The sequence below is a fragment of the Nelumbo lutea genome, chromosome 5, assembly GCF_056320005.1.
Source record: "Nelumbo lutea isolate HS-2025 chromosome 5, American lotus-T2T, whole genome shotgun sequence".
In the NCBI taxonomy this organism is placed as follows: domain Eukaryota; kingdom Viridiplantae; phylum Streptophyta; class Magnoliopsida; order Proteales; family Nelumbonaceae; genus Nelumbo; species Nelumbo lutea.
In genome coordinates this window covers 82805189-82830785 of record NC_142688.1, presented here as the reverse complement: position 1 = coordinate 82830785, position 25597 = coordinate 82805189, and the positions used below count along the sequence as shown (strand labels likewise).

Genomic DNA, 25597 nt, shown 5'->3' with positions numbered 1-25597 from the left:
AAAATATAATATTTTATATATATTTATAATAAATATTGTAAAAATTTAAAATTTGACAAACCAAACCAATGGTTAATCAAAACAGTCGACCGACTAATCGACTGGCTTCGATTTAATTTCAACTATCGGTTTTCAAAAAACTGATAATATCGATTCGCTTCAAAAAAACACCCCACGGTTCTATTCGTGAGCACCCCCAGAGCCAGCCCTCGACTGGTTGTATTGAAACTTTGAAAAAAATCACATAATTTTTGAAAAAATGACTTATCAGCCTGGTGCATAGCACCGAATACCAGAAAAAGAATCAGAAGACAGAGATGGTAGGCCCAGTGCAATACAGTACAGATTACACATTACAGAGTAGAGATTGGATAATAGTAGCGACCTAGCAGCATATTCTTCTTTTACTCCTAGATGCCATCTAGAAGAAAATAGCCAAATAGGACAAAGGAGAAGTGGGTGAGGAGTGAGGCGTGGCCTAACGCGTACAAAGTCAAAATACCCAGCCGACGGTGGCGTCCCACCCCCACCGATGGGAAATTCTATTCTGCCGGATGCCAGAAAATCATAATACGATTTTCACTCTTCACTCTATTTCATACTTCTCTGTCTCCCTCCCTCCCTCCCTCTGTCTCTCTCTCGTCTGTATAAAAATCGATCATGTGTCCTCTAAGGTTGATTCTGCTCTTCCTTTCCGCCACCCTCGCTGGATTTTTCGTGTTGAAGAACCTGAAATCGAAACAAGAAGATCCTGATGAATCATCGGCAGATCCTCCCTTTCACGAATCATCCTCTCCGTCGGTTCCTCTATCAACAAAGGTACCTTATCAATTAAGAAATCTACGGTTCCATGTGTCCTTCCTTTCCTCATTGCTTACTTCAGTAGATTCTATTTGTTATCCATTTTCGGCTACAGGTCTTCTCTGCTATTGCCTCGGGATTCTGGACTTGCGTTGATATGGCCAGTGGCCGCTACCTGTGGAGGAACTTGGTTTCTTCTTCCAAGCGCTCCGATTGATTGCTTCTTCGATGTTCTTCTCTCCTCTCGTCCTTGCTCTCTTTTTTTCACTTTTTTTTCCACCTCCTTGGGGGTCAAAGGGAATTCAGGTAGGTTTTATTGTGCATTATATCCTCCTGTTGTTTATGTTGCTTGAAGTCATTGAACATGAATCCACCCCTTTCTGATTAGATTGAAGTCATTGAACATGAATCCACCAGGGTTTGGATTACTGGATGTTAAATTTTTCGGAAAAAATAATGTCAAACCCCCATTCTATACTCTAATGCCCGCCCATAACACATAAATTGGTATCAATTTCGATCCAAGTGGCACCCATTCTACCTGTACTTTAGTCTTAAAAGTTCTAACCCTCAGCTAAACCGTCATTCAAATTTGGTAGAAATGTTTTCAATTCATTTTATTCTTCTTTTATCTAATAATAATAATAGTAATAATAGTCAATTCTTTTCGTTCATGGTATACAATATCAAGTTTCATACAACCCTAGTTTTGTACATTTTTTTTTTGGTTGAAAAAATAATCTCCTCTCCTTTGTAACTTATCTGATATCTCTCAGTTTCTCTGAACAAAATCCTTGATAGATATTACTTTCTGGATCCGAACAAAGCTTGAAAAAATCTAAATTCCCAATGGCAATGTTTCCTTTTAGTTTATGAAAAATTCTGAAACTAACATATAATCAAGTCGAGTCAGGCATTGGGCTACTTGACCTCGACTCAACTGAAAGTTCCGAGTTTCAAACTCAAGATGAGCTTCGATTGAGTTTTGAATTTCCTACTTGAATATCAACTCCATTATAATTAAATTATTACCAAAAAAATTATAAATAAATTGATATTAAAGATATTAAAAATAAAAATATATTAGAAAACACGAATATAAATTTAACGATCCACGCTCAAGTAGCTCAGGAGTAGGTTCAGCTCGCTTACACCCTATTTAATTTATATTCGTGATATGAGATTCTAATAATGGCATTATTTTGCTCAGGAGTGTTCTAAGCAAACATATGTGATATGAGATGTGTGGCATTTCTGAAAAATGATGAGAAGTTTCAATTTGTTAAAATTGGGTATATATGTGAAATGGATTATTGGGGTAGAGTTATTCTTACCTAGGTTTCATTTTCCTCTTGTATTAAAAAAAAAAAAAAGTATTGGAAAGTTTAATAATTTTCTTAACAAAGGCAAAATTCCTGATTAATACCTGTACTTTGTGTTTAGTGTCACTTTTGTCTTTGAATTTTAAAATGCGAAAATTTAGTACCTGAATTTTCAAAATGTGATAATTCAGTATTTGTCATTAATCAGCAGTTAATATGTCGTTAGGTGATTTGAAAATGACACAAATACCCTTCGAGTGTCATTTAATTTTATTTATCAACCATCTAAACGTTGACAAAAAATTAATAGTATCAAATTTTTGCTTTTTCCATTCAAGAAAATTAGGGTTACATTTGAGTGGGCATTCTGATGAGGCAAGAATTTAAGACTATTAATTTTTTTTGTCAAAACTTAGATAATTGATAAAGAAAATTAGATACCACTTGAAGGGTATTTGTGTTTTTATTTTTAAATGTCATTTAATGGCTCATTAACAGTTAATTAAGAGTAGGTATTAAATTATCATCTTTTAAAAATTCAGATACTAAAGTATTAGGTTTCAAAGTTTGAAAACCAAAGTCACATTAAAATTAAAATACATGATACTAATAAAAAATTTTCCAACAAAATATCCAACTGAAAAACATATATTAGGATATGATCTGAAATGGTAGATCTGTCTAAAATGGGATCAATCATAGGCAGTAGTTTGTGTCAAGCTGTAAATGGGGCGGGTCTGGTCCAGGATAATGTATCGGTCCCATACCAATAATTAATAGGTTTTATAGACGCAGAACCGTTTCAATTATTTATTGCTACAATCGGTCTGAACTTTCTATAATTAACTAAGATAATAACAAATTAAAACTTCATTTTTATGACAATTATTTATGCGTTGATAAAATAAGTATTTTTTAACCAAAATTATCTTATATGTTATCTATGAAATTTATCTTTTTAAATATAGGGTAAAATACAAAATCCTTGATAATCATAAAAACCTCTCCCATATTTACTTTAACAAAAACCTTCCCTCTATTTTTAAAAAATTTAATAAATATTTCCATTCCATTAATGATTAAGACGGAAAACATTAAAAAGATTATTTTTTACTAAAATAGCCCTGCACTCCCCCTCCTCGCCCTGGCTGTAACAACCATACTGGTGTCGTTGTCCCTAGAGAACACCGTCACCGACACTGTAACTGGCGGCGAGCTTGCAGTAGATGTGATAGCCCTTCCCTCTACGTACGGATCAAAGCCTAGCCGAATTGTTGCCGCCCATCACTTCCTCTTCTCGTGTGCCCCGATTCCTCTCTTGGCTCATCTGGGGGGCGGTGTCAAGGGAATGGTGGGTTTTCGGTCGCAACCAAATTGGGTTACTGTTGTAGCTTCCAGCAACGTTTAATTTCGATCGGAAGTTCGCTATCTGTTTGCCATCGTCAACCTCATCGGACGGAGTTGTTTTCTTTGGCAATGGGCCTTATACGGTGGTTCCAGGCATGGACCTATCAGAGATACTTCAGTTGGAGAAGAATCTTGTACAGTTGGATGTTGGTGCTTCGAGACTGGGGTTCAATTCTTCACTCTTGACTTGACAAACAACATGCTCCGACTTCAACCTCCATCCGATTCACAGAGGCTCCTCAGTTTTTCTCTCTCTCTGATTTATTAGGATTTGTATTAACAATCCTGCACTATTTATTTTGGACTAACCACGTGAATTTTAATTTACAGACATGAGAATGAAATTTTACTTTTTCCATCAAAGGAGATGGATGGGTTCGATAATTCAGACGCACATTCCCAAATAACAGTATTACACCAAAAAATCTAGGAAATTAAATTTTAATCGGATATTCAAACCTCAACTAGAAACTACGAGAAAGGTAATTGTAAAACTTACTCCGTTCTGCTTGCAATAGTTGACATCCGTCTAGCAGTCCTCCCCTTTGACGACATCAGCAGGCCAGTACTGACTTGGTATGGTGGGAGAGATCGATGACGTTACCACCACCCGTCTCACCCCACACTCCTTCGCCGCTTTTAGCACATTAATCGTCCCTTTGATCGCCAGATCCAAAAGCTCTCTCAATTAATTAAATAAAATTAATTTTCATTTGTTCTGCCTCAGAGCCTCCGAGAAGGACTTCAGGGTCTTCGACTTTATTCACAATGTAGGGGAAACAAGGTGGAATACACTGACGGTTCCATTAATCGCGGCCGCAATAGAATCGTAGTCAAGGAGATCGATGTAGAAGAGGCAGAGAGATGGGGACTCTTCTCCTTGTACAATCGATGTGCCGTTATCTTCTGAACTCAATAGCGGTCAGCCAAGTAGAACCAAATTGGTCGAGCGGGACAGTGTTGGAGCAGCGTCGTGAGGAAGAAGATGAATAGTATTCGGGCAGATTATGGAGATGCTGAGACGGTTATTTTAATTCATAAAAGGGTAAAATAGGTATTTTGAAAAAATATCATCTTTTCAACATTTTTCGTCTTGAAAATTGATGGAAGGGAGGTATTTGTTGAATTTTTCAAAAATAAAAGTGAGATTTTTAGTAAAATGAAATTATAAGAAAAGTTTTTATAATTGTCAGAAACTTTAGGGAATGTTTTTGTATTTTACACTTAAATATAAAATATAACAAAAATTACAAAAAATACCGTTATCTATTTATTAATTATATAATTGGTTTGAATATGGATCAATTCATAAAAGTAAGCGCCCATCTTAACCAATTATTAATCAAGACAAAAGCACAGACCCATGAGTTCTGTCCTAGACAGTCCGGAACTTATTGGACTATCAAGAAAGCTTTCACGTTACAAATTAGTTTGTGGGACAAAAAAAGGCAGCACATAGGGATGTGAACAGTTACAAATTAATTTAACTGGACCCCAACCCGATCCGATTGAACCTGTCCCACGAATTGCGAATTGTACCTGATGTAATCGTTTCTGGTTATATATCAATTTTTGTGATGTATCAATTTTTTTGGCTAAGTACCTTGTCATTTGACCTGCTCCCAGGAGAGGATGGTGGAGTTCCTTGGTGGTGAACTGCTTGGGGGAGAACTATGCCGAGCTGCCCGAATTATGTCGAGTTGGGGAGAGCTATGCCGAGCTACCCGAGCTATGCTGGGCTGGGGAGAGCTATGCCGAGCTGGGGGGAACTATGCCGAGCTCCCTAATGACAGACTGCCTGGGGGAGAGTTATGTTGAGCTCCCTAATGGTGAGCTACCTTGGTGGACTCATCATTTGACCTTTTCCTAGGCGGCCTGTAACTCTCAGAGGGTGGTGGAGCTCCCTAGTGTAGCGCAACTTGAATGCCCTCTGCATGAGGTGATCTCCTCTCCTTTGTAGGGGGCAGGAGCTGAGGGACCTGTGGGAACTCCATCCTTTCCTCCTCTTTGTAGGCGGCGGGAGCTGAGGAACCTGTGAGAATTGAATCAGAGGACCCGAGGGTATTTACCTAGTGGGGACTCTCCGATGCCTAAGTTAGCATTCTGATTGCAGAGAGCTTGGAGAGAAATGAGAGAGCTAGAGAGCAGGGATTACCTCCATTTTTCCATTCCCTCCCCCTTGGCTTTGGGGGTCGGAGTCCTTATATAGTGGTGCCCAGTCACATCAGGCGTAACCGCCATTGCCCAAGCCATTACTGCTAGGACTGAGGTGACAGGTGCAGGCTGCTGCTGCAGGGTACGGACTCGTCAGGTACGGTTGTCAAGAGATGTGGGCGTTGCCACCAGATATGTCAGGTACGGTTGTCAGGCAGGAGATCTTCATGCGATATGCCGAACTGCTCTTTTGTACCGAGCTACCCTGCAAGTGGCGAGCTGCCTATGGCGATGAGCTCCCTGGTGGCTACTTGGTGATGAGCTCCTCGGAGAGTTGCCGAGCTCCTTGGTGAGCTCCTTGGAGAGCTGCCTAGCTCCTTGGCGAGCTCCTTGCTGAGCTGCCGAGCTGTCGAGCTTCTTGGCGAGCTCCTTGGTGAGCTGGCGAGCTCCTTGGAGAGCTACCTAGCTCCTTGGCGAGCTCCTTGCTGAGCTGCCGAGCTCCTTGGCGAGCTCCTTGGTGAGTTGTCGAGCTCCTTGGCGAGCTCCTTGGTGAGCTGCCTAGCTCCTTGGAGGTAACCGCCATGCACGTTGACCAACTTTCAGAATGTGGGCCGGCCTCCACGGATCGTGGGGTATGCATGCCGAGTTTATCGGTGGGCACGTCTTATGGGTTGCCAGGTCGGCCAGGTCGGGTCGTGTGCCAGGCTGATCCAGGCCGGCCAGGTCGTGCAGGTCGCGCCAGGTCGGTGCTCGGGTGGGACACCAACTTGGTATGTTGTTGCCTGGGTGTCGCCTAGTTGTCACGAGGTGCCATGTGTCACAATTTCACTGGAGGGCCAAATCTGCCCTCATCATTTCCCCCCACTCCCGAGCAGAGAGTAACTCAGTGAAGGGAGTATTCTTCTTTTGGCCTGTAAGTCGGCGAGTTAGTGAGTGCCGATTCAATTCCTTAGGCCTTGGGAGTCGTCTGTATGTGGCGAGCTGCCTACAAGTAGTGAGCTGCCTATAAGGTGAGGAGGTCTCCGCCAGTTCAGTACTGTAGCCCTTAGGCTCTAGGGTTCACTTTTTGCTGATTTTGCCCATGCTGAGGAAGCAACTGGGTATTTAGCAATAATGTGGTCCGTAGGCTTTGGGAGCGACTTGTAGTCCACTCTTCTTGACTTTGCCCATGCCGAAGAGGTGACCGGGTCTTAAGCAGTAATGTGGCTCGTAGGTTTTGCCAGTGAGGTGCTGAGCTACCTGTGAGGTGTCAGGCTGACTAGGTGCCGAGCTGACTAGATGCTGAGCTGCCTGAGGTGTCGGGATGACTAGGTTTTGAGCTACCTGTGAGGTGCCGAGCTACCTAAGGTGTCGGGCTGATCAGGTGCCAAGCTACTTGTGAGGTGCCGAGCTGACTAGGTGCCAAGCTACCTGAGGTGTCGGGCTGATCGGATGTCGAGCTACCTATGAGGTGCCAAGCTACCTGAGGTGTCGGGCTGACCGGGTGTTGAGCTACCTGTGAGGTGCCAAGCTGACCAGGTGCCGAGATGCCTACGAGGTGCCGAACTGACTAGGTGCCGAGCTACTAGTGAGGTGCCGAGCTACCAGTGAGGTGCCGAGCTACTTGCAAGGTGTCGAGCTGACCAGGTGTCGAGCTACTAGTGAGGTGTTGAGTTGACCAGGTGCCGAGCTACCTGTAAGGTGCCGAGCTGATCAGGTGGGCGAGCTGCGAGGCGGGGGTAGTTTGTCTTTCCCTCCTGCCCGGGGATGAGGCCTGGCTTCTGGAGGGGTTCTGAAGTTGGGAGGCTTCCCCTCGGTGAAGGCGCCCACCCTGAGGGGAGGGCTTGACCGACTTCGGAGCAGGGTGCCGAGGTGGGAGTTGTGGTTGGTTCAGAGGCAGTTGGGGGAACTGTTGTTGGTAGTGATGCTAGGAAATGTGGTGTAGTACCTATTGCTGATGGAGCTGATGTTGCTGGAACTGTTGCATTTGGGCTTGCATTGCCTACATGCACTGCAGCAAGTCATCAAGCTGGTTTTGATTGGTCGCCAGAGGGACAGTAGTTGGTTTGGCGAGAGTTGTCTCGATAGGGAGAAGGGGAACATTCACAGGTGCCACCGCACTCAATGTATTGAGGCTAGGGATTCCGTTCGTCGAGAGGGGGGCAGTGAACTGTCTGATACATACAGTGGCGGGCTGAGGATGTTCCCCTACAACATTCAAGTCGGCGTTGTGCTTGTTGCTACTAGAGGAAGCCATGGAAGCTAAGGTTTCTTTGAGAGAGAGTTAAAGGCTAGGGGAGGCTTTTTGAAGTCTTCCTACCGACGGTGCCAAATGATGGTGCGCAATCCGATCGGTCCTAGCTGCCGGTTACCTTGCCTCTGACGGAATCGGAGGTGCCTAAAACAAGGAAGAAAATGGAGACTTCTGGGGAGGAACCCGGTTAGAACACTTCGAAGCTCAAGTTAGTGCTCTTGAGAAGGCAAGGGGAATGAGGGACTTCAAGACCAGAAAGCACAAGAATCACATACCTCCTTCTTTGGGAAATGGGGGCCTTTTATAATCACCCTGTACACTCACTCCCATACCTTTGCCAGATCGGGCATCATCACCTCCGCCAGATCGGGTGTCATCATCTCTACTAGACGCCAGTTCGGGTGTCATAACCTCTGTCAATTGCCAGTTCGGGTGACATAACCTCTTCCAGTTGCCAGTTCGGGTGTCATAACCACCACTGTCCTTGTCAGGGTCGTCTCGACCACGTCTGAGATGGCGGTGGCAGGTGGCCTTTGGAGGATCGATTGTAGCTGGATGCACCTCTACAGCAACTCGGGCATCAACCTGGGAGGCCGCCAGAGAAGGACAAAATCCCCCAAAGCAGCCTAGGATGGAAGACCCCATATTCTTCATCGAAGATGATGCATGCGGGGTCCACTACCCCCACAACGACACACTTGTCATAAAGGTAAAGATCATTGACTTCGAGGTTAGGCGCATACTGGTTGACTCAGGCAGCTCGACAGATGTTCTCTTCAAAGCCGCGTTCGACCAACTTTAGTTGCAGGGAAGTGACTTGAAACCCGCAAACACTCCTTTGGTGGGCTTCTGTGGAGAAGAAGTTAGGCCCCATTGGGAAAGTGATAGTACCTATGGAGGTCGGAACATGGCCCTATGTAGTCAGACTTAACCACGACTTCCTGGTGGTCGCAACCCCCTCCCCATACAATGCCATAATAGGTCGGCTGATCACGGATATCCTACGAGCGGTGGTCTCCACTTACCTCTTGGCAATGAAGTTCCCTACAGACTTCAGTGTGGGAGTAGCATGGGGCGACCAACTCAAGTCCCTCAAGTGCAATGTTGCCGCACTAAAGGGAAAGACCAAGGTAGCCAGCGACCTCGAACTGGAGCGGCTTACAGAGCAAGGCGAAGAACGAGTTGTGCCCACGGAAAAAACAGTCACCGTTCTGGCCTCAGCCGCAGACCCAGCTCGGACGCTTCAGATCGGTGCTTCTGTCTAGGAACCCCTACGAACCAAACTGGTAAGTTTCTTGCTCCAAAATTTAGACATTTTTGCATGGTCCGCGGCAGAGATGCCCGGTATAAACCCCGACCTTATAACTCACAAGCTGAATACTGACCCTGTAGTTAGACCCATTAGGCAGAAGAAATGCAACTTAGCCCCAGAACGCTGGAAGGCGGTCGATGAGGAGGTCGAGAAGCTCCTCGCACAAGATTTCATAAGGGAAGTTCATTACCCGAGCTGGGTAGCCAACCCCGTTCTGGTAAAAAAGGCGAATGGCAAGTGGTGCATGTGCGTTGACTACACCGACTTGAACCGAGCTTGCCCGAAAGATTGCTTCCCCCTCCCCAGGATTGACCGCCTAGTGAACGTGACCTCGGGACACGAGTTGCTAAGCTTTCTGGATGCCTACTCGGACTACAACCAAATCAGGATGGACCCAGCCGACGAGGAAAAAACCACCTTCATAACCGAGTTCAGCCTATACTGCTACAAGGTTATGCCCTTCAGACTGAAAAATGCTGGGGCAACTTTCAAAAGCTTGTGAATAAGCTGTTTCAACCCTTAATTGGCACAAAGATAGAATGTTATGTAGACGACATGGTCATCAAGACATAGTTTTCGCATGAATTAATACAAGACTTACATTCCGTCTTTCAAATTCTACGTCAATTTAGCATGAAACTAAACCCAAACAAGTGTGTTTTTGGTGTCACCTCGGGTAAGTTCCTAGGGTACATTGTCAACCGACGCGGTATTGAGGCCAACCCGGACAAAATAAAGGTCGTTCTAGATATGAGACCACCCCGAAAAGTAAAAGAGATTCAGAGATTAAACGACAGAATAGCCGCTCTGGATCGTTTTATGTCTAAATCAGTAGACTGTTGCCTGCCCTTCTTCAAGGCAATGAAATGCAAAGGGTTTGAATGGAACCCGGAATGCCAGCTCGCATTTGACGAGCTCAAAAGATACCTCGCCAGTATCCCAGTCTTGGCCTGGCCCGAAGAGGGCAATGTCTTAAAACTATACCTCTCGACAAGCGATGAAGTGGTCAGTTCGGTACTGATAAAGGAAGTAGATTGGGTCCAACGACCCATCTATTATGTTGGTAAAATATTGTAGGGAGAAGAAACGAGATATCCAGAGATAGAAAAGCTAGCCTATGCGCTGGTCATTGTGGCCCGCAAACTTTGTCCGTATTTCCAAGCCCATACCATCATCGTCCTCACCGACAAACCCTTGAGGCAAGTATTACTCAGGCCCGAGGTTTCTGGTCGATTGACGAAGTGGGCCATCGAACTCAGTGAGTACGACCTCTAGTACAAGCCATGAACCGTTATCAAAGCCCAAACCTTGGAAGATTTTGTGGCAAAATGCACGTTCAGCTCTGAGGTCCACAACTCGGTTGAGCACGAGGCTCCTAGTTCGGGTGAGCTCGGTGCTCCCAGGCCAGTTGAGTCCGAGCCCCGTGTGGTCGCACCCAGTTCGGTATCTCTCCTGGTTAGGCCGAGTGCGAACTAGGATGAAGAGCCTTGGATCCTTCACGTAGATGGCTCCTCAAATCAGTAGGGCAGTGGAGCTGGTGTAGTTCTCCACGGTCCGAGTGGCACGAAACTGGAGTACGCGCTACGCTTCAAGTTTGCGGCATCCAACAATGAGGCATAGTATGAGGCGTTAATAGCCGGGCTATCCCTGACGCAAGAGGTAAAGACAAAACACATAGTTATCTGCAGCAATTCCCAGCTCGTGGTAAACCAAGTTACAGGGGATTACGAAGCTCGCGAGCCAACTATGATCACTTACTTGGCAAAGGTAAAAGAGGCTCTGCTTAGCTTCCAGTCACACTTCATCAAGCAAATCCCGAGGTCAGAGAACGTGAGGCCGACGCCTTGTCCCGGCCAGCCAGCACCAGTGACAACACCATGAGAACTGTGTACATAGAGGACTTACCTCGGCCTAGCATTTTCCGGGGGGGTAGAGTAGGTTGCTCCTGTCGCCCAAGTAGAACCGAGTTGGATTGATCCACTCGCGAGCTTCCTGCTATATGGAATCATCCACACAGACTGCAATGCCGCCAGGAGGGTAGAGCACCAAGCAGCTAAGTATGTCATGATAAACGGACGATTGTACCGAAGATCCTACACGCTCCACTACCTGTGCTGCTTGCGACCTCCCGAAGCTGAGCTCGTACTCCACGACATTCATGAAGGCCCATGTGGCAGACACCTGGTGGGCAGGGTCGTCGCCCAGAAAGCACTACAACAGGGATACTATTGGCCAACAATGAAAGCAGACGTCGTCGGGCTAGTCAGGAAGTGCAAGAAGTGCCAAAAGCACGCCAATATTCACCACCAGCCCACCGCCAACTTGAAGTACCTCACCAGCCTGTGGCCCTTCGTACAATGGGGTATCGACCTACTCGGGCCATTCCCGCCAGTAACAGGAGGAAGGAAGTTCCTAGTAGTGGTGCTAGACTACTTCACCAAGTGGGTTGAAGCTGAAACTCTTGTAACTATCACAGCTCGAAACGTCTAGAACTTCTTCTGGAAGAACATAGTGTGCCGCTTCGGGCTACCTCGGGTGCTGATCTCCAACAATGGCAAGTAGTTCGAGGACATCAAATTCCAAGAGTGGTACCAAGACATGGGAATTCGGCAGAACTTCACGTCGGTTGCGCACCCACAAGCAAACGGTCAGGCAGAAGTCACGAACAGAGCTATCCTCCGTGGACTGAAAGCCAGGCTAGACCGAGCTAAGGGGTTATGGGCATACGAGCTGCCCAGCGTCCTATGGGCATACTGAACTACAGAAAAGACTGCCACCAGAGAAACTCCCTTCAACCTCACATATGGCACGGAGGCAGTCATCCCAGCTGAAATCGAAATCCCTTCACTTCAGTTGGAAGCATACAACGACAATACTAATAACGATGAGCTACGTACCAACCTCGACCTACTTGACGAGGTGAGAGGCCTCGCGTACATCAGGACCGCGGCGTACCAGCAAAGGGTAGCTCGGTACTACAACACTAGAGTTAAGAAACGAAACTTCCGCGTTGGCGACCTGGTTCTCTGCAAGGTCATGGTACCTGAGCCCGACGTTGGCAAACTTGGGCCGAACTGGGAAGGACCCTACCGAGTAAAGAGAGTACTCAGGGGAGCATACGAGTTCGAAACCCTGGAGGGTAAACAAATACCCTGGGCATGGAATATCGTCAACCTAAGACAATTTTACCTATAAATTATCAAACTAAGCAAGCCATGAGCCACTGCCAGAATGCCAAGCTAACAAGGACCTCGGCACCCCAAGGCCCAGAATGCCGAGCTAACAAGGACCTCGGCACCGTAAGGCCCAGAAGGCCAAGCTAACAAGGACCTTGGCACCGTAAGGGCTAGAATACCAAGCTAAAGATGACCTCAACACTATAAGCAGGCCATGAGCCACTACCAGAGCCTAAGGGCCAGAATACCGAGCTAAAGATGACTTTGACACCTCATCAACGAAAGCAATCTGCACAAGTATGGATCCCGAGTGCATAGCCCAGGGCCCAATTCAGCCTATGTTAATTAACCCGGGCGGAGAACAGATCGGGCATATAGCCTTACTATGTTAACTCACCTCGGGGCCTAAGTCCAGCAATTCGGAAACATAGTCAGCTCGGCATAAAAAAAAAGAAAATAACTACCCAACACTTTGCCAAAAAAGGAGAACTATTCATTGCAAAATAATCTTGTTTACACTTCATCCAAAAAACAAAAAACAAAAAACACAAACGAGGTCACAAGCTCGGAGGTACATCTTCCTTGCCTTCAGAAGGGACTTCGATAATACCTGAAGGTCCCGCTTCTTCTTCGAAATCCGCATCATCATCAGTTGCGGCAGACATTTCCTGAGTGATGCGCAAAGTAGTTATGGTACTAATGTCGAGCTCGGGGTACGTATTCCTTATTATCCACCCATCCATCGGCTCAACTTGAAACCCCTTCTGTATGAGCCCACCATCATGTCGTTAAAGTGCGGCGAAGTGATGTCATCCTCGACGGCTTTCACCTTTGCCTTCTCGACGGCCTGAGAGAAGATCTCAGTCTTCTCCCTGATATCATCCTGAAGGTACTCGACCTGATGCTCCAGGTCCAACTTTAGGTCCGCCATGTGTCTCACCACCATTCCTAAGGCCTCTTTGTCCCTTCGAGACCTCATTAGCTCGAATCGCGCAACACGGGAAGCCGCTTCGGCAGCTTGTGCTCGCTTCAAGCCCCTCTCCGCCTGAATTGCCAAAGCGTGGATAGAGGAGTTCACCTGCCAGAACAAGAATGAATTAGCTCGGTAAAAAAAAAAAAACAACACTACTCCGACTTACCACCATGGCGTGAGATGCAACACAAGCACCAATGAGATTCGTAGGAAGATCGGCCCACGCCGCGACCTCCTGAGGGCAAGTAGCCTTTTTACTTTTTCGGAGAGCGTAGCTTGGCGTCAGCACTCTCAATCTCATCCTGACTTCCCGAGCCTGAAGGCACAGCTCGGGTATAAGCTGTTTCGGCATAGGGGACCCCTACCGCTTCCTAAAATGGAGGGGCCACCTCGGGCTCCCCAGGAGGTTCCATTCTCGGTGCCTCAGGCTCCACAACCCGGGAAGGATCGGCACGGGCCCTCTTAGCAGCTCGCTTCCTCCTCCTCATACCATCAAACAAGCTCTTACCTCGAGTCTTCTCTGCCTCCATAACACCTGCAAAAAGGAGCTCGGCGTCAAAAGACGGAAATAAAAACAAAGCAAAAGCAAGCCTCTGAGCAAGAAACCTACCCGAACTCAGACCGGCCTGAATAAGCTTGGCCTCCGTCAGGTAGACTTCACATTTGAGTCCAAGCCCGGCCCAGTCCTGGAGGCCCTTCACCGTTTCTTCATCTAACATGACACTGGGGTCAGGAACAGCCAATCCCCACTCGGTAGGAAACGACCATCCCATGGCACTTCGAACCACGAAGTAGTCATGCTTCCATGCCGGAACCTTATTTGGAAGATCGTGCAAGAGATTGAACCTCGGACAAAGTGACAAGTAGTAGGCCCGCCTACGCCCGGGCATGGGACCCACTTGTTTCTTGAGCATAAGAATGGCGGAAAAGATTTCTAGGTCCAAGGGAAGGCAGTGTTCGCAACAAAGAGAGATGGTCCCAACAAGGTTACGAATGGAGTTCGGGTGGAGCTGACCAACAGTAACGCCGAAGTGATTCATGACCTCGACGATGAGAGAGTGGAAAGGAAGGCGTAGTCTGGCAACAAGCTGCTCCCAGAATATCACGATCTCATCCGGACCGTGCTCCCAAGGGAAGTCGCTTGAGGGTAAAATGTAAGTATACTCCCCGGGCAGGTTGTACTAAGCGACAAGGGACCAAAGCCTCTCGGGCATCATAGTGGAAGGCCTGAACTTATCTGGCACCCGTCCTCGACGGGAGGCCAAGCTACCCGAGGTGACTCGACCTACGGGCTCAAACTCGAGCTCTTCTTTGATCTCTACTTCGGGCTCCGCCTCGGACTTGCTAAGGCTGTCAGGGGCAACAACTCGGTTTGTAGAACTAGCATCTGACCCCCCAGAAAACTATCTAAGCTATCCGAGCTAGACATTGAATCAAAAAGAGGGTTGAGGACTCACTGGGAAAAGCTACCGGACTATGAAAAGTGACGCGAGCTCAAGAAATGAATGCTGAAGAATGGCGAAGGAAAGTGACCAGGGCCCCCCACTATTTATAGCCACTGTACTCGCGCATCAACGGCCAAGATCAAAACCATCCAACGGCTCCCCGCAAAACCGGTTGTGCGCCCTTGAGGAGAAGTTAGTTTAGCGTGCATTTTCGACGTTTAAAAATTTAAAATCGTTTTGCGTCCGCACGTGAGCTGCACGCAACCCGGGATTGACCCCTGGTTGAACCAAGCCAGCCCTGATCGGGCCAAAAACACAAGCAGGTCAAACCGAAGAAGCTCCAAACCAAGGCCAAAGCGTCACGAGGCGAATCCACCCGTCATCCCGTGAACTCTCCACGCTGGGTCAGGACCCCGAGCATGGGGAGTGGGGACAATTGATGGAGGGAGATTTGGCCCGACCCCTTGACCATGCAACACGTGGAAGTAATCGAGAGTGACCTGGCAGAAGCGCTAGCTCGGCACAACAGCGGGCCCACAACCTGAGCTTTGAGGAAAGGAGTCCCGAGCTCCCTCAAAGAAGGAACCCACAACTCGAGCCCCCCAAGGATGAACCCGAGCTCTCTCTTGGAGGTTCTGAGCCTTACAAGGAGCACAAGGGGAAAAAACCTGAGCTGACCTACCCTGGGGCAGTTCGGGCCACACTTCTATCCGAACTCAAGACTTCACCTTGCACACCACTTCGGCTCCAAGTCACCTGACTGAACAACCGTACCTGACGCCCAGGAAGCCCGTACACGGAGGCGGTGCACCTGACTGATTAGGGGTCAGACACATGACGACCGCCCTCCAACGGCCACTTGCCACTGCCATCTCAGACGTGGCCGAGACAACCCTGACAAGGACAATGGTGGTTATGACACCCGAACTGGCAACTGGCAGAGGTTATGTCACCCGAACTGGCAACTGGCAGAGGTTATGTCGCCCGAACTGGCAACTGACAGATGTTATGACGCCTGAACTAACATTTGGCAGGGATGATGACACCCGAACTAGCATTTGGCAGGGATGATGACACCCGATCTGGCGGAGGTGATGATGCCCGATCTGGCAGAGGTATGGAAGTGAGTGTACAGGGTGATTATAAAATGCCCCCATCTCCAAAAGAAGGAGGTATGTGATTCTTGTCCTTTCTGGTCTTGAAGTCCCTCATTCCCCTTGTCTTCTCAAAAGCACTAACTTGAGCTTCGGAGTGTTCTAACTGGGTTCCTCCTCGGAAGTCTCTATTTTCTTCCTTGTTTCAGGCACCTCCAATTTTGTCAAAGGCAAGGTAACCGGAAGATAGGACCGACTGGATTGCACACCATCAGTACCCCTATATTCAACTAAGGCTGTTTTTACAAAATTTGCAATGCTACTATGCAAGTGGGTCGGGTTTGGCATGGCTTACCTCAACACAACCCTAACGGGTCAAGGCAGATTTACCACATAACCCGATCCACCGACATCCCTAGGGAGCACATGTTTCTTTTGATACTTAAATGGGCCAAATTTCGGTTAAAATAACCTTTGCCATGTGAATAGTGTAAGAATCCATAGTTTGAATTCATGAACATGGTATAGAAATTCTTTTATCAAGTATGGATGGGTTCAGTACTTCATCTCTATTGAGAAAACATGATCCAACGCCCTATGGTATAGTTTTCTTCTAGGCGCATGGAGAAACAATTACTCGGTGGAGTATTGATGAGTGCCCGGGTTCAAAGTATTAACTCTTGTTTGGAAACCACTATGGTATTTGCGTAGATAAGTTTAAAAATCCATGGAGTCAGTATTTCACTACTTCATTTTTATTTATTTGGGTATAATACATTTTTCTTTTAAGTAAAACATGTCAAGATAAGCAAGTTCTAGCATTCTTTGTATCCAGTAATTCAGGCAAAGAGAGAGGTGAGAGGGAGAGAGCGCTATCGACTTCAGCAGGTGGGCAGGTAAGATGTAATTGAACGTAGGTATTATGGTCAACTTATACTAATTGACTGACTTACCCCGCTAAATATTGACAAATGAATAGGGTGTAAGTGGAAAGGTAGGAGACGAGACATAGTGATGCAAATGGATTTGATCGGATTTGATTCAGGGTATATCTCGACCTGATATGGTAATACAAATCCCACATCCAATTTGATCTGAAGATCTGATCAAATCTCACAAATGTTGATTAACTCGAATCTGTTAATGATGTCGAATATTTGAATCTGATCCAATTCGATTTGATTTTTAAAGAAATTAATAAATTATTAAAAGAAAAACACATAACGGTTTGTATAAAGAAAAACAAAAAAATATAAATACAATATAAAATATTATAAATATATACATATCTTTTATATATATTATAAAAGACAATATAAAATACAAAAATATATACATGTCTTTTATAAAAAATGCAAAAAATACAATATAAAATATTATAAATAAATAACTTATATATAACTCAGATTGGATTCTTTTGGATCGGATAGAGAGGTGATTTGAATTCGATCTAATTATCTGATCTGATCCAAAAATTCAACAAGGAGGATATCCGAATAAGACAAAATAGGATCTAATTGCGATGATCTGGTCCATTTTCACTCTAATGAGACAAAAATAAGAGCAAAACTGGATTTTCTTCATGTTTATGTATTTGGATATTATTTAAAAAATATAACAGATTTTGTTAATTTAAAAATCTCCTATTATTCATCTTGCAAAAAGTAAAAAAAGGGCACAATATTAGGAATGACAATAGGCAAGGATCATATTTCCCATCTCCCGACCCCAATTATGAAATAAATCCCAATCCCAAAGCCTGTGTTAAAAGTTGCCCTCCACCTCCCATCTAATTGGGTTCTTGATAAGGAATGGGGCTGTAAGCCTATAAATATCAGTGTGAGGTGCGCTCTGCGAGGAGCAAATTCCGATTCTCCCTTACAGGTGGACTGAATTTCATTTGTTAATGATTGAGTTTATCCAATTTCAAATCTAGTCGATGTTACATGCAAATCGAGGGTCCGAATGTGGATACAACAGCTATTACATCCGTATATTGGGAACTTCTCAACCGTACATCGTAAACATCTCGCCACAAAGACCATTGTACAGTTGCAGTGGCTATTGGGGCCGTGTATGGTATTGCCTTATTGGTATTTGGACCAGATCCGAGCTTGAAAATCCACAAATCCGATACTGTCAAATTCCAATATGAGATGGGATAAATTTTCTTTAATTATCCTTATGGTTTAATTAATTGACTAAGTATATTTTTATTATAACTTTTAAAAATACTCAATTTACCTTTATTATAACTTTTGGCACTAATTCCGACGGAATATCTCATTGTCCCCTTTGGCACCGATTCTAATGCACCTACATCTGCTACTTGCGGTTGGAAATAGACAACCAGCATTTTTTGAGCTTTATAAAGCTTGTTAGAAAGTCTTACAAGCAAAGCATAAGCTTTATGTTTTCTTGGTTCTTCACTCTCTGGTATCTGTTTCTTCATAGGCACTCCTTGTTCGGTATCCTCAGGTTCTTTAGTTTTAGTTTCGGCTTTGCTTTTGGCTTTGGCTTTGGTTTTCAAGGGTTTTTGCCTTGAGGAGATGGGCTTCTGTCTTGGATCTCCTTATACCAATTAATAGTTGATTTTTTGAGAGGAGAAAGATGAGGAGCTTGTGAAGGTTTTGGATTCTTCCAGGCGGAGTTGCAAAGATGTGAGACCCATTGGAGTTTGAATCGGATTCCATTGTTGTTTTGGGGAGAGATGGAGGTACCAAGAGCGGCGTGAGGATTTCCCCGCCAAATGATGTACACAAAGATGGAATCCACTTTCAAGCCTCACGTAGCTCTTCTAATCGTTTTGGTTCAAAACTTGAAATGGTTCCGAAGCAAATTCATTTCACAAACACAAAGGCAACAGATGGAGTTAGTTTTTGGGTTTGAAAGGTTATGATTTTGATGAAACAACATCTCTTTCCTCTTTTATCTATTTTATTTTGAAAAGAATGAAGGGTAAAATAGTTTTTGTCTTTCTATAGAATCAACGGCAAGTATTAATCAATTTTCAAAAAAAGTACGGATAGTTTTATTTCACTTAGTCAATCAGCTAAACCAACTTAACAGTAGTCGAACTGTATTTAGTCTGTCAAAGGTTTCCTGAGGGGCATTTTCGTCATTTTGAGCATATAGAGGAATCCCTGCTTTAAAGGTCAAGCTTTAAAAATAGTTTCCGACTCTGCTAGGGTATCTAACGGTCGAATCCATCACTAGAGCGGCTAGAGAGAGAGAGAGATGAGAAAAAGAAAAGAGGAAGAAAGATCAGAAATCCGAATTTCGGAAGAAGAGGAAGACGAAGAAGTAGGGCATGACACGGGGAAGGAAGGGAAAGGAGGTGGGTTCTTTGCGTGCTATCTTCTCTGCTCCTTGAGCCCTAGGCATAAAGGCCAGACCTATATCGGGTTCGTTCCTCCTTACTCTCGTTCCAATTTTGCTATCGAATGTTATTCTGGGCTTATTTATGCTGTTCCTTTCCATCGCTTAAAGTTTTTAAATTCTCATTTATTTTTCTTTTCTTTCTCTTTCCAAACTTCTCAAGGGAATCGCTTCTCAGATTCAAGTAGGATTTTCTGGAGTCTAATCAAATTCATTTATTAATTGATAAAATACTGGAATATTAGCATTTTCTTATGATTAATACCTGTTTGATGACTTCTAACTGTCTTCAGAAACCTCCATGAAATTTTGAGGTTTCTAATTTCTTGTCCCCATAATTTTTAAGGCCTTACTTCTTTTTTCCAATTTATCAGGTTAGACAAGTATAATGGTGAACCTATATTTATAGGTGTTTAATCTTCAAAACTAGTAAACGAGGAACCCTTTGAGCTGGGAATAAAACCATGCTTATTTATTGGTAAAGATCATATTTGAATGGGTTATGGTCATAGTGTCGTTCAATTTCTTGCCTACATTTTTAGTAGGCAAGGTTGTTGGCCCTAGAGGCAATGGGTAGGCCCAAAATGGGTAAGCCTCAAATAAACAATCAAATTTCATGACTATAATCTGCAAACCTCTCTAAATTATATTTAGTTTTTCAAAATCTCACTTCCCATGCCAGAGGAAGCACCTTTTATGTGTCTTCTTTTATCATTTGAGTGACTTTTTATGTTATTTCACTAATTTGGATAGAATTCATTTCCACATGTATATCTATAATCCTCCATTTGTTGTATTTTTGCTACCAAGTTTAGCGATTGGTAGCAAAGAGAGATTTTAGTCTTGAGATTCTATTGACTTGTATGCATGTAAGTTCAATTGAGGAATGGCTTAACTAATCGAACATATCCCTTGGGGAACTATAGATTCACCATAAATCCTCGACGTCGAATAAGGCAACATAATGGCGAAATAACTTCTGGTGCATGGAGAACAAAGAGAATGCGCCCTTGGGAAATGATATTATGCATATATGGTTTCCCAACAAATGTCTCTGCACTTCAGGTAAATATTATGCCAAGAATTTTTTTTCCTTTTACTTTCATGTTGCACGAAGCTATCTTAAGTTGGTCGGTATTTTTCACTTGGCACTTTGAACATTTTCCAAGTTACTGTAACTAAGCTGCATTTATTTCATATTTGAATTTATTCTTTTCATACAGTAGTCTCTTGTCCCCATACAGAGGTTGAATGTTTGGATCTATTCTTTTCTCTGTCTTGTACCATGGATGTGCACCATTTATCATGTACCAATTGTAGGATTAGGGATGGCATTTCACGGGAATATTAGGGTACCTGACCTGTCCCAACCCTAACAGGACTTGTTTATCAAAGCCTTATAGGACTTGGGACAGGTTTGGGTTTGACCTTAGTGTACCTAGGACCTGAACCCAGTTATATTTAAAGTGGTATATATATATATATATATTATTAAATATATTATAAGAAATAATATACATAGTAAAAAAGGATGATACCTACTCCTGATACCTAATTATAAACCCATCTTTAGCACTAGCCTACCACACCATTTCTACTTAAGAGGGGCATCACATTTTACTTTTGTAATGTAAAATTGGGTGCAAAGTTCAAAGTATCAAAACCCTAACAGGAATATTAGGGTACCTGACCTGTCCCAACCATAACAGGACTTGTTTATCAAAGCCTTTTAGGGCTTGGGACAGGTTTGGGTTTGACCTTAGTGTACCTAGGACCTGAACTCAATTATATTTAAAGTGGGTACCTACTCTTGATACCTGATTATAAACCCATATATATATATATATATATATATATATATTATTAAATATATTATAAGAAATAATATACATAGTAAAAAAGGTTGATACCTACTCCTGATACCTGATTATAAACCCATCTTTAGCACTAGCCTACCACACCATTTCTACTTAAGAGGGGCATCACATTTTACTTTTGTAATGTAAAATTGGGTGCAAAGTTCAAAGTATCAAAAACTACAAAAGAATATTGAATTGGCAATTTAAAGATATGTATATGGATTCTGGATACACTTTAAATATGCATGGATACAATGGAAAAATTAAGATACGCATAGATATGCCATGGAAATTCAAATATATTAAAAATATATGATAATTGGGTGGGATGGGTTTAATGGGTTTGGAAAATTAGGAGGAAAAGTTAAATGGATTTGGGACCAAGGGTACCCAAGTGGGTTTAGGAATGGGAAGGGCAATTTTCGCAAGTACCCTACTCGTTGCCATCCCTGTGTAGGATGGGTTATTCATAAAAGTTCCTGCATTCGGACAGTCCGTATACCAAATTAAATGGCTGAAATCACTAAAATTGCTCTTAAACTTGTGGGATTCAAGTGGAGGCAATATGTGATACAGGACACTATAGTTGATTTTAAATTCAGCTTCATGGTTCATCACTTGCATACTGAAGTACTTCTGATCAACTGAAACTTGCAGTTTGAATGGGCTTGGCAGCACCCAAAAGAGTCCTTGGCAGTAAGGAATGCAGCTGCAAGTTTCAAGTCCCTCTCTGGGGTTGCCAATAAGATCAAACTTGCTTACACAATGCTTACACTTCCAGCCTGGCAGAGGTAACTAATCTCTCTCTCTAACAGACATACAGAGGTTGGATGTTTTTTGTGTTTATTTTATGTTTGTGGTTAGGATGGGTGAGGGCAGTGCATGGTTGTTGCACACCTCCTGTAAAAACAGTTTTTATTTTTTATTTTTTTTTCTGTACATAGAAAACTGATGTGAATGGACACAGTTAGATGCACAAGTCTAATCCAGAGGGTCACTTATAAGATGGAAACCAGTTGAGTTAATCTTGTGGCTGATCCAAACCATCCATCAGATTTCTGGATTAGCTATGTGAACACTTGACCAGTCCATAGCAGCCTTATACCCTACTATTGGAGTTTCCTTGGCTACTACTAGCTAAACACTAATACTGTTACTTCTTTTCTACCAGCTTGAACCTCACAGTGAACTTTTTCTCGACCAAATACACAAAATATTCTGCTGGCTGCCCAAGATTGCCAGAGCACATGAAGGTCCAAGTTTGTCCCATGGATGAACTTCCCCACTACATCGGAGGTGGACAGGCTTTAGATGAAAGCAAACACATTGATGGAGACAAAAGTGAAGACGATAAAAATTTTAATGGTGCAGACCAAGTTAAGGAGGCTTTGCATGTTAAACCAGTTTATAATAGTGGTGACAAGACTACTGGTGACAAATCTGAACATACTGAAGATGATGGTTTTTGTCTGCTAAAAGATCCTCAAAATCTAGAAGGGGAAGATGACAGAATGCCTGTTTGTATTGCCGGTTCCCTGACGAGTCCATTGGAAGCAGTAGAAATAATTGAAGATAGAAATCCCTTGAGAATATCTTCTTCAAGTATAATCAGCCCCCTGGACACAGAAGAAATGATGGAAGGTAGAAATCCCTTCAGCTTGAATGAAGAGAGTAATAATTCAGGTAAATCAAACAAGCACCTTCAAACTCCAAATGCTGCTGATGATAATCAAGCGCCATCAGCCAAGAGATCTCTTTACTCTCCTGAAGTGGAGATAATAAATCTGTTGAGTCCCTCGCCTGATTGTGTAACTTATTTCTATCGTAAGAAGAAGAGGGCTTCTTGTCCTCAGATTATTGACTTGACAAAGTCACCGACTTTCATCCAACTATAGTACGTTGGATATGTAAACCTACGAAAAAAGCAAATACATTGCATTTGTATGAATAATGTTTACTATATTGTAGAATTTCTTATTGTGATTCCCCGCTTCAATAGAAAAGAAATAAATCAGCTTTCTCATCTGAATGCATAGCTCCCTTGCATAGTGCAAGAAAATGAGATTATTTATTTGATGAAATCACCTGTTTTCTTCCAATATTGAATGAGAAAAGCAGCTGATCCTTTTACGGGAAGAAGTAATTGACATCTCTATTATCATGGCTTGGACATGGCTTCTTTTTATATCCACGTTTCAATAAGCAAAGGTTTCCGAGTATTATTCCCCATGCTATATTTGGCATGAGCAAGAACTGGACAGTGCACCAACTTCCCCAGGCAACATCATACACGGTATCATTCTCTTTACTTCAGAATAATTGTGCACTGGCTGCCTCCTCCCTCCTAATCCTATGGGAATAATTGAGTCATTCCTTGGTAATAATTTTTTCCCATGATAATTTGGTGCTTGATGAATGAAGCAAATGCATTATACAAAAAATTAAAAAAAAAAGAAGCAAATACAGGTTTTAGGAACCGAAAATCATTCTCAAGAGTCGGAGAGAATTTGACAATGGTGGTCTTGCACGCATTATAGTGAGGTGACTTCATCATTACAAGAAGCTCCACTGGTGCTAAATTAGAAATTTCTATCCAAATTAAGGCAGCATTTGGACTCAACTCCTTTTTTCAGTTAAAATGCCTCAATAAACACTGAGTTTTTAATTGCAAAAAGGAGATAAATCCTTAAAATAAGGAATGCTAAAATGCAGCCTCAATTATATGCTCCACCCAGTAGAGCCAAAACACATTGCATCAATCTCAATTATCGGAACCGTGAATCAGTGGATTTTGTCTGAAAGAGGACGCACAGCCTCAGCTGTCTCCAAAGGAGGATGCTGCCCTCAACACGTTGAAGATTTCTGTAGAATTGTTCTCCAGCTTAGAGCCGGGGGAAGGCCGGATGGGGCGCTTGTAATTTGTAAATGGCAAATCCCTTGAGTTGGGTTGAGCTTCAAGCATAAATCCACTTGTCACTTTGCCAGAATAGCCGTAGTATGTTGGAGTCGGGAATGAAGTGTCCTGCAATTGTCAATGGCTTCTAGCATTTTGCTTACAAAAAGAAATTGTTTTAGGAACATAGAAGTAGCAGAATGCATGTAAAGGATGGAGTGTTGATGCACAATCCGAACCATCCAAATAAAGAGAAGGCAAGGTCATAACCAATACAATTAATTCCTCAAGAATGCAAGTAATTTACTTTCATGGAAAAGGGTAAAGCAAAATGTTTGGAAACTCTGGTGGTTATAAATATCTGGTTGCTCTAGTTTCTGAGGCCTGGATGTATCTACGGATGTTTTCAATCATTGGGATATGAACACAAGCAAAGGAAGAAGAAGACAAGTTGTGATTAGGATAGATGTGTCCTGAGGCTCCAGACTGGAGAATGAAGAAGACCAGAGAGGTCCAGTTGTCCAGACCCCGCCAAATCAAACATTGAGATGCTCCAACTCATTAAGGCTGGGCAATTTGTGTGGCGTGTGGACCAACTCTTCGCATCAAATCAGAGTGGGTTCCTTCTTGAAATTATTATTATTATCTTCTTCGATGGATGATTTCCATCATGACTTGAAATTCTAGTCTAGGTATTAAGTTAGGTGAGTGTTGCGAGTGGTTGCTTTACTCGTCTACCCCTTGTCTTCAAAGTGAATATCCGTAACCTTGGCCAAATCTTCTGCATTACTGTGGGCTACATGGACCCTACAAAACGAAAACCACACACGTTGCTCGACCTACTTTTGTGTCAATTCCCATCATTTTAGTAAATGGGCCATATGATGGCGCCCTGTCTATGCTTGTCTCCGATGATTGGCAATGAATCGCAGGGATCAATTGGTGCTTTGCCAAATGAAACCATCCCAAACACAACTAATTACGACCCAAGAGAGCACCCACAGAGAAGCCATACCGACCACTTATTTATTTATTTATTTTTTCCTCCTCTTGTCTAGGCTTTCAGAAATTGACTGCATAAACAATGCAATATCCCGACATTCTATTTTAATCATGAATTTTGAACTAAAAGGGTAAAAAACTCAGTTGTTTAATTGTTTGTGAGCCGTTCTGTGGGCTTGAACTGCACCGTCCCATGAGTTGATGACCAAGTCTGCCAAAAATTCTCAATGAAATAATGGACAACGACGCCTCAACAGCTCGTCCATAGTTAAATAATAAACACAACCACCTAATAGTATTAAGAAGTTTCGGAGAATTGGGCTTTTAAAAGTCGCAGACGGCGCTAGAATTTTAATAAACACAACCACCTAATAGTATTAATAATCTGGGTTTCTTAAGATGAGAGTAATCCTAATATGATATTGTAACCACTAACCAGGAGATGAGAAATCAAACACACTTCGTAGCAAAGTTAAAAGACAACTCAATAAGCTTTAGAACCGTCAGTAACTTAAACCAATCAATATCAGAATTCAGAAACAGACGGG

General features: G+C 43.5%; 1 protein-coding gene and 2 long non-coding RNA genes across 3 annotated transcripts; 2 read left to right on the top strand and 1 right to left on the bottom strand.

The window, feature by feature from the left end:
* Positions 1-423: 423 nt before the first annotated feature.
* LOC148853138 (uncharacterized) lies at positions 424-1284 on the top strand. Its single transcript, XR_016099483.1, has 2 exons — positions 424-819; positions 917-1284. It is a non-coding gene; the product is annotated as an uncharacterized LOC148853138 (long non-coding RNA).
* Positions 1285-3108: 1824 nt separating this feature from the next.
* Positions 3109-4532, bottom strand: LOC148853137 (uncharacterized). Its single transcript, XR_016099484.1, has 2 exons — positions 4030-4532; positions 3109-3820 (listed from the first exon to the last, which is right to left on the bottom strand). It is a non-coding gene; the product is annotated as an uncharacterized LOC148853137 (long non-coding RNA).
* A 13871-nt stretch (positions 4533-18403) lies between these two features.
* LOC148853136 (Excinuclease ABC, C subunit, N-terminal) lies at positions 18404-23183 on the top strand. Its single transcript, XM_088942474.1, has 5 exons — positions 18404-18809; positions 19106-19321; positions 20222-20360; positions 21812-21945; positions 22326-23183. Exons 2-5 carry the CDS (start codon positions 19155-19157, stop codon positions 23047-23049), a joined length of 1164 nt encoding a protein of 387 aa, XP_088798600.1. The 5' UTR covers positions 18404-18809; positions 19106-19154; the 3' UTR covers positions 23050-23183.
* The last annotated feature ends 2414 nt before the right edge of the window (positions 23184-25597 follow it).

Coding starts and splice junctions, on each gene's coding strand:
- LOC148853136 (XM_088942474.1), top strand. CDS start 19,155: ATGAGAAAAAGAAAAGAGGAAGAAAGATCAGAAATCCGAATTTCGGAA. Junction 20,361..21,811: donor CAAATGTCTCTGCACTTCAG/GTAAATATTATG, acceptor TGAAACTTGCAG/TTTGAATGGGCTTGGCAGCA. Junction 21,946..22,325: donor ACACTTCCAGCCTGGCAGAG/GTAACTAATCTC, acceptor CTTTTCTACCAG/CTTGAACCTCACAGTGAACT.